Here is an 8,825-nt window from a genome sequence, read left to right as displayed (position 1 = left end):
AGTATATATTCCCCTAAAAAATAGGGTTAATCTTTTAAAAAATATATATATAATTAAATTTAAAGGAGCAAAAGGTAGAGCAAGCTTCTGTGGCTTCTGTGTCCTGTAGTTTTTAAGTTATTGTGTACAAGGGTCACACAATACAATGAGATCAAGCTTCAGTTACCTATGCAATATAATAAGTATTGAAATATGTACTAAAGAACCTAATTTTTTTGACCTTTTAATTCAAAATATTGTTAAAACATGACGGAAATTTTTTGAGGATTTGAGTTCAGAGCATGGAGACTTCCGGTGTGACTTCGAAATGTGACTTCCGGTTGCTTCCGGTTTCAAAATGTCGGCTTGTGATACCTTACTTCGCTTACCATTTATTCATTTTGGTGAGACAAATATGAAATGATTCCACTGTGCGTCGGAGGCAGCGACAACTTGTTGTTGCCTTGGCTGCAGTTTGTTTTGTTCTCAGCTGTTGACTGGTTGCCGCTTGTTGTTGTTACCTGGAGAAAAGCGACGCCGCAGCAGCAGCGCGCGTTTTGTCTTCGTTTGTGTTTCTTTTGACGCGTGAGTAAGCCGAGACGCCCACGTGCAAAATTTGCGTAAACAGGGCCGTCAGAGTGGCCAGATCGATGGCGGAAAGCTTGGGTAATTGCGGAAGTAAAGACAGGAAATTGGACTTATCGTAAACTAACTATAAAAATCCATTAGATATCCGATAAAATATAACACATTAAAGTAAAATAAATTTTGTATACAATGCCTTTAGCAGCTTTACTTACTGAATCGGAAATGCCCACTAAAGTATGCAATGAATTAATTAATGCCCAGCTATTCCATTGTCGGGACACAAATTGTAAAGGAGGAACTATTTAAAATTATCTAGGGTAGTTTTCAATTGATTATATATCTTAAATTTATATTATGTTACATTACTTTATTACTTTCAAGTTTCTTCACCCCTGTGCCCTTTCATGGATAATTTGCTTTTTAAAGATCATGGTAGAGTTGTCCTATATCCACTTTGTTTAAAGCCATTATGCGGAAATTCAATTCCAAAACAGTCTTACATTGTAGCCCCCTTTGGGGCCATTAAATCGAATTCATGTGAACCCTTTTTTCGTTAATGCGTCCAGCCTTGTTTCCAGACCTCCTCCACAGCATCCCCGGCATCAACGTGATCCTAAAATCGGTGCGGAGATGGAGCCGGCAGACAATCTTTTGAAATGAGAGGATCGTAAATAAACGGCACGCTCTGCAGGCATTTAAAACAACCGAACCACTCGTAAAAACTAGACCCCAAAATGATATGCATATGGCACCTATTAATGGCTACTTATGCAGTACAAGTGTCCCCTATTTTGGTGGCCTCCTTCCCTTTTTTGTTTTTGACACGGGACTGATGCGTAACACGACAATATCTAGTGTTTGGAGAGGAGTTGGAGTTGGAGTTGGCGATGGAACTGGAACTGTAGTTGGAGTCGGAGGAGTGCGACACTGCCGCGACCTGTTCGTCATTATGTCGCCGGCGTGTCAGCGGACAGTTTCGGTCCAGCAGCATTATGCAGATGTCCATATATCACACGGCTCGGACACACCCGAGATGCTATCCCACATCAGCGCTGCATATTTTGCCGCTCTTCGGACAGCGGCGACCACTTGCTGAAATTTCATTATGTGCGTGATTTATAAATAAGCTGCACGGCCTCCTCAGCTCCCCCATCATCATCCGAAGCATCACAGCATCCTCCACAGCATTCGCTGCTGTTCCCGGCATCTTCAGTGGATGCGAGGTAAGACGGCCCACGCACTTTTCGATGGCGCTGCAACAGCAACACAACAGCAACATCATCTCCTCTGTCCAATCCCATCGCATCCCCCACCTTCCCGCTCTGCAGCTCATTTCGTATTAATCATAAAATTGTATTATTAACATGTTTATTTTTCGGTCTTGAAGATTCGATTACATGCATTCTTCCGTCTTTTTATGTCTGCTGCCGAGTGTTTTCCCAGGGAACGTGACTTTGTTGTTCAGTGTAACGAGAGTGAGCCACTTTCTAACACTACACTCGTCGGATAAGGGGGAAATGGGCATTCAGTTGCGCTCAGAAATATTGTCATTTTATGTCTTAGCCGCTTAATTGGGTTACCTGGCTAATGGCAGTGACCAGACCAGATGTCTTCCACCTGGGCTTTCTGCGAGCGTGGGTGGGATATTGGCTAGATGGCAGTAATTGGCCAAAAGAGATAGAGAGAGTAAAGTTGGTTAAGCTTCCTGGGAAATGGGGAAAAGGAGAAGACAATAAAGCAGTTGATAGCATTGTGATCTGCTACTCCATTGTGAACTGATATCATAAACCAAAAATCTTCAAGACAACTTGTATGTATTGTTTACAATAAGCTCTACTTCAGTTAAATGTAGTTAAAGGTCAATCAACAATCTCTTATTAAAGAAATGAAACAGGTTTCGTAATATAAATTAATAAAAACATATAATAATATTAAACAGTCAGTTAATCCGCAGTCACACACGAGTCTATAACTATAATTAACGTGGAGGGCTAGGGTCATAAATGATTAACGCTGTCTTAACAAAACCTCAAAAGCAAATAAACCAATTTTTATATCATGAGGAAGAGAATCAACCCAAATAAGAATTTCAAACGCTCAAGTTTGCTATTTTCTATAATATTTTACATATTTTTATTTCGATTTGGTTTAGTTTCATTTTGTTGCTAGGAATAAATTATGTTAAATTAAGCAATAATCCAACTAACCGGAGTATATCTAATAGTAAGCGGTATTACGTCTTAAGCGTATTTCCTAAGCAATAACTTTGTTTTCCAAACATTCGATGGCCTAAACCAACGCTATTTGGATTCGGAATTTTGATCTGACCCGGGCGCCGCGTTCGTTGTCTTGAAAACATTTTAATTTGTCGTTAGCTAAATGCAAATGCCAAAAGAATTTATGATGAAAATCCCAAACAAAGCTGGTTAGCAAATTAGACGCCCTTTGTTCCAAGCCGACATCTCCAGATGAACAGTAGCAGATCGCTTAATTGATCCAGTTGCTCTCGGAGCCCTATTGGCTATTGTTTACTTAACCACACTGGTCATTTCGATGGAGTCGCCACAGCTGAAAGTATATACACTTAGACTTTGCTCTCGTTGAGGTTCAGATGAGTTGACATAAAATGGAGTGCGGCTAGGAAATGGCCATTGAAGTGCATCACTTGTGGGTGAGATGATGCCCATGAATTTGGGTGATGTAACTCTGCATTAACCTAAATAAGCTAGGGTTTGGTCTGGATCGATCTTAAAAGCAGGTCTGCAAGGAGATAGGGTTTTTATGGCTATTGCATAAAATGCAGAGTGTGTAAGTACTACCTTTTTCAGTAAATTTAAGAGAATCTGATATTACGAAGCAGTAAAAAACTGTCGCATTACAGTTTAGATTCAAGAGAAGCAGATATTAATACTGTTTATTTAAGTCTTAAAAGATTTTTGGTTATAAAATCTGCATTAAAAATATCAAGTTTTTCTTACTTTGGCTAAAACTTTTCCAAACAGTCTGAGTTTTGTAAAGCAACCTTCCTTTACAGAAAACTAATTATAAAGATTCTTCTTTTCTCTGCTCAACAGGACGGACTCAAAGGATGAGCATATGGACCACAACATAAATTCCTTATTTTATGCCGACAACTGTGCGAAAATTGAAAACAAAGAGCTCGTATGAGGAGGTGAAGCTTTAGAAAAATAAATGCAAGGATGAGGATGAGGATGTGGATGGATATAGGTAGCAGCGAGATAGGATAGGAAAAGGGTGTAGAGACCGAAATTACTTCTGGCAGAACATGGGCTGCTCCTGGCACCTGATGGTGACCACACTGAGGCTGGAATTGTCGTTGGTCTCGTCATCGCTGGCCACTGGTGCAGTAGCCACAATCATTGGGGATGGTGGGAGAGTCACCACTATTCCCACCGCTGCAGCAGATCCGTTTGAATTGGCGGCGCTCTTTAGACCCACAACATGGGCCAACTTTGTGGTGGCAGCCACGGCTGCAGCCATCACTTGGCCATGACCGCTGTTGATCAGCGAGTTGTTCGTCAGCTGCTTCTGCATGAGCTGATTGGACGAGTCCAGGCGATTCGATAGCGATGTGTGGCGGTTGTTTACGGACTGCAAAATGAGAGAAATAAGATATGAGATGTGGTCTATCCAATCTTCATTAAGTAATTTTAGACCTACCGGATTGTTATTGTTCATTCTCCCGCGTATGTTATAGAGGCCGTAGACCAAAGGATTCATGCAGGAGTTCGTTGAGGCGAATATCAAGAGCGCTTTGCGAACCAACGGATTGACCTTCTCCACCGAGGGCTTGTCCAGCCAGTACCAGATGCAAATGGTGTAGTAGGGAGTCCAGCAGACTATAAATACGATCACAATCGAGATCGTCATCTTGAGCGTGCGCTTTTTGGCCCTGCTGAGAACATCGTCGTTGGAGCGCCTGAATCGCTCTGCAATCACATCCTTAAGCACCCGTTGGCTCTTCCGGTAGATCTCCAGATATATGGCACCGTAGCAGTAGATGAAGACAATCAGGGGAAAGGCATACATCCCGCACATGGAGGCGATCTGATATAGCTTATCGTCGAACTCGCTTTTGAAAGAATGGAATATGACGCACTGAAAGTAGCCCTTAACCTTGGGATGCTCCTCCAAATGGAACAGAAAGGCCTGAAAACGACATGGAGTTGTTTTAGTATCAACAAATTAAGATTGAAACTATTATTTATAGTTAGTTAAACTTTGATTTTCTAGTGGAAAGTCTATGGGCTCACCTGCGGAATGCTGCAAACCACAGATCCCAGCCAGGCGCAAACCAACATTACACGTCCGCGGTTATAGGAACGCTGCAGAGGCTTCAGTATGGCATAGTACCTGACAGAGAGAAAGAGAGGAGCAAGCGGTGAGAAAGCTAGGCGGGATTGACACATTGAGCCGCCTTATCTAGCTATCAATTAGGTCCATTAGCGACACTCAACAACGATGCGACAGTGGCTCGCGTTCACTCGGACTGGGGACTGGGGACTGGGGACTGGGACTCACCTGTCGAGCGATATGCAGACCATCACGTTGCTGGACAAGTACAGGCCGAAGACGCGGAAGAAGCTCATGAGGCGGCACATCAGATCGGTGGAGAGCCACTGCACCGTCCAGGCCCACACGATCTCCATTGGCATCAGGAGGAACGTCACCATTAGATCGGCGATGGCCAGATGCATTAGCATGATATCAATCCGCAAGGGACCCCGCAGTCGCCGCTTGGTCAGCAGATAGAGCACGGTGCAGTTGCCAATTGTTGAGATCACAAACAGTATGCTGAGTGGAAAATGGAAATGGAAAACCATTTGAGGCGGTTAAAGGAGGCAAAGGTGGGAGGGTTCGGCTGATATTACAATGGTGAATGGGAAATTAAAGAAGTTTTCCCCATGGTGGTGGGTGTCAGTGCGTGGGTGCCAGTCATTCAATAAGTGGGCCAAAGAATGGCAGTTAGGAGTGGTAAACTTGATGGACGAATGGAGTCACAGAGTTTTCTAATATCAGTTGTAGACAATCGTAGGGATTTGATTGAAATGTGTACGTTTCCTACGGGAAATGCCAAAAGCTATAATTTACTACCGAAAATTAAACGTATATATTGTTAGTCATGGGAGTAATGTGACTGTTTTCGATTTCAAATCATTTACATTTATTAAATATTGCAGAGCTTATAAAATTAATTTATCTAGAAAATATTTTGTATCGATTTATTTGATAATGTAAACTCCTTATGCCATGTTCTTTGTAACTCTTTGTAATAATATTTAACATTATTTTCTAAAATAGATAAACTCTTAATTCATTAATAATAAAACATTGGAAAATGTTGAATTTATTAACTGGATAAGCTAATGTATCAATTCATTTACTAAATTGAAATTAATGGCTTAGCTTTGATCGATTATCAATTCGATCGAAAAATCCATTTGCAAAACAAATGTTCAATGGTCAATGGTAATTTTTCAATAAAAGTGTTTTTCGGATGACATAAAAGAGAGATATATTCGAAAGTTTAATTAAGCAAGGTACATATATACACACTCTATAATCTTTTTAATACGATGTAAGTGTAGTTGTTATACGTTCTAGATAAAGTTGTCACAGCCTATAACTTGAAAATGATAATAAACAAAATAAATAAACAAAATATAAAACAATTATAAATAATCATTGTTAAACTGAAAGATTTTTCTAAAACCATTTCTACGCATTGAATAATTGTGGGATTCACTCTTAATCGATCAAGTGAATCTCTGGCATTCCGAAATATTGAACCCTCCAGTGAACTGTAACGTTCAAATTCCAAGCAAAAATGATTGAATCTCAGACAGATAGCCAGACAGAGAGCAGAGAAGGATGAGCCAGAGATGCTGAGCCCAGCATGATTTATACCTGTTCACAAACAAAAACGAGCAGCGACACCCACACCGGCACATAAATTGATAGAGCCTAGACTCGGGAAAAGGTTACAGATAGTAAAAGCCAAAGCTTATCAATATGACTAGAAAATATGAATAAAATTCAAATGAGAACGTGGGAGGTGATCTGGACTCTGATTAGGTTATAAAGCGAATAAAGCGAGGTGTTTTTTTTAGGTGACGTTTCACTCACCTGTATACTGTGATGGACAAGCGGTGGCCATCGTTGAATACCATATCCTCGGAAAGGTGCATGGTTCCATTCGTGCTGTTAACGTTCGACCAATCACTGAGAATGCGATGATCGTATTCCTGCACTTTTCCTTCCTCGGCCATCACTTAAATCCAAATGATAAATCCAATCACTTATTATTTCTATCTCACAGATTTCTGTTTAGTTGGTATAGGAAGCACAGATTTCGTTCCAGAGAGATCGATTTTATTCTAAATGGATAATTTTGACAAGCTTTTAGAATTATAGTTTATATATTAGATAGAAATTCTATTAAATCACAATTTATCAATCCCATCCCTATATCCTGTTCTCTATCTTCTTTGAATTTGAATGAGTGGTTCCCTTGTTGTTTTGCATTAACTATATTCTTCGTCTTACGGCATAAATATTTTAACGTATATGAATGTTTAGGTCTCAAATGTCTTAACAATTTAGAATTTTTTTTTTTCACAATCAGAAGACACTAAAAGAAAACCCAAAGTATGAGTTTGCACCTTAAAGTTTATAATGAAATATAACGAAAACCTTTCTGAACCTTGTATTAATCTCTTTGTTTTGGGGGCCTGGCGATTGTATTTTGTTGTTTATATTGTCTCTCATATGTCGCTACATTTCATTGCAGTCGCGGGAGATAATCAGAGGAGAGGCACAAACAGAAACCCCCATCTCATCTCACATTGGTAAATATTCTTGGCTATTCACTCAATTAAAAGAATCGCACTCGATTTGATAATTCACATTTTATTTTTGTTCGTTCGTTGAGTTCAAGAACATGTTTATTGGGGATTTGTTATGGTTTTCATTTGTTTGTTGTCCGGTTTCTTGGTACCAATACTTGCTATGACCTTGAACTAATTACACTCGCACCTAATTGGAATATTTTCATTTCCAATTGATAATAAATATTCCACTTATGCTGGGCACTCCCAGCATTAATACGAAAATAATTATAGTGGAGAGCATCTTACGCTCTCGCTGGATGGAATCTTAATCTGTTAATCAATTGCGCTCAATTGAGCGAGAGTTCACTCAATTGAAAGGCAGTACTCATTGTTCTCTCATTAATCCTTGAGTTGGACAGTTTAACGGGTTATTTGTTTAGACGCGCCGCCTTCGGTGCCCTTTGAACTTGGCATTTTAATGGGCGCTCACAACAAACAAATAATTATAGTTGAACAAAATATCTTTTTAATGAAAGAGAAATCAAATGGACCAGAAATAAAATGCCAAAAATGCTGGAAAAAGTCTATACCGAATTTTTGAATGTGTGTTGATCTTGAAGCTTCGCAGAATCTTGAGTTTACCTACATTAGTGCTTAGCAGCTCAGTGATTTTAGATTACAGTACGATTTTCCAGTTTTTCTTACAGCTAATCGATTCGCTCGTATATATACTAATTGTAGGCGTAATCAATGATTACGAGAGTACGCGTACGTGCCGTATAATTTCTTTTCTTCTATATACAACTTGATTTCTCGATTCTATTTGTATTTCGTTTTGTGATTTCCGTTTTGTTCGCTTCTTCTAAACACGCGGCCACACCGTGTTCTTGCATATACATACGGCCGTTTCAAAAGATTTTTACTTGAAAAAAATTGAATAAATTTGGAATATTTTGGCACACCATAAATGCAGCGTTCTCACTGCCGGCTTGACACACGCCTCACATGCAGCGTTCTCACTGCAAACCGCCCACGCACTCACACACACACGCACGCGCGGTTCTATCACTATCGATGAAACGGTAGCTCATTAACGAAGCAGACGCCGCCAAGGGTTCTTTCGGCTCGATTCTCACCGTTCGGCGAGCAGGAACTGACTGAACCGCCTGGCCGAGATGGGATGCTGATGCCGCGGAATCGAAATCTCGACAACAACTGATAGTCCAGCTGGAAGAAGAGCGAAAAAAGTGCGACACACGGGCGATAACAGCGGCGACCCCAATTGCCGTAATGTGTGTCTATGAGAGTGTGTGTCTGTGCTCGCAGGTCCCGCCCGCATAAATTTCACGTTTATCAATGCGTGTGTGCGACTCAAAGTTCGAAAGCTGGTCGGCCCGATCGCCAAAT

General features: G+C 40.5%; 1 protein-coding gene across 16 annotated transcripts; it reads right to left on the bottom strand.

The window, feature by feature from the left end:
• Positions 1 to 2,669: 2,669 nt before the first annotated feature.
• AkhR (Adipokinetic hormone receptor) lies at positions 2,670 to 8,638 on the bottom strand. 16 transcript variants are annotated; one of them, XM_086832293.1, is made up of 7 exons: positions 8,061 to 8,638; positions 6,715 to 6,965; positions 5,110 to 5,382; positions 4,842 to 4,941; positions 4,249 to 4,737; positions 3,833 to 4,179; positions 2,670 to 3,135 (listed from the first exon to the last, which is right to left on the bottom strand). In XM_086832293.1, exons 2-6 carry the CDS (start codon positions 6,855 to 6,857, stop codon positions 3,838 to 3,840), a joined length of 1,347 nt encoding a protein of 448 aa, XP_086688419.1. In that variant the 5' UTR covers positions 6,858 to 6,965; positions 8,061 to 8,638; the 3' UTR covers positions 2,670 to 3,135; positions 3,833 to 3,837. The 16 variants fall into 16 exon arrangements, with proteins under 16 accessions (XP_086688419.1, XP_086688410.1, XP_020810145.1 ...); XM_086832284.1 differs by having other exon boundaries at positions 3,842 to 4,179; XM_020954486.2 differs by having other exon boundaries at positions 3,842 to 4,179; positions 8,461 to 8,638.
• Between the last annotated feature and the right edge of the window lie 187 nt (positions 8,639 to 8,825).

Source organism: Drosophila serrata, unplaced genomic scaffold (genome assembly GCF_035046125.1).
Source record: "Drosophila serrata isolate PLE 108 unplaced genomic scaffold, ASM3504612v1 contig_245, whole genome shotgun sequence".
Classification (NCBI taxonomy): domain Eukaryota; kingdom Metazoa; phylum Arthropoda; class Insecta; order Diptera; family Drosophilidae; genus Drosophila; species Drosophila serrata.
This window is presented reverse-complemented; position numbering and strand designations above follow the sequence as displayed.

Excerpts from the sequence above, each read along its gene's own strand:
- AkhR (XM_086832284.1), bottom strand. The coding sequence starts at position 6,857 with ATGGCCGAGGAAGGAAAAGTGCAGGAATACGATCATCGCATTCTCAGT. Across the intron at positions 4,942-5,109 it reads GTCTGCATATCGCTCGACAG|GTACTATGCCATACTGAAGC; the intron begins GTGAGTCCCAGT and ends TCTCTCTGTCAG. Across the intron at positions 3,136-3,841 it reads CAGCCCATGTTCTGCCAGAA|CTGTGGCGACTCCATCGAAA; the intron begins GTAATTTCGGTC and ends ATATACTTTCAG.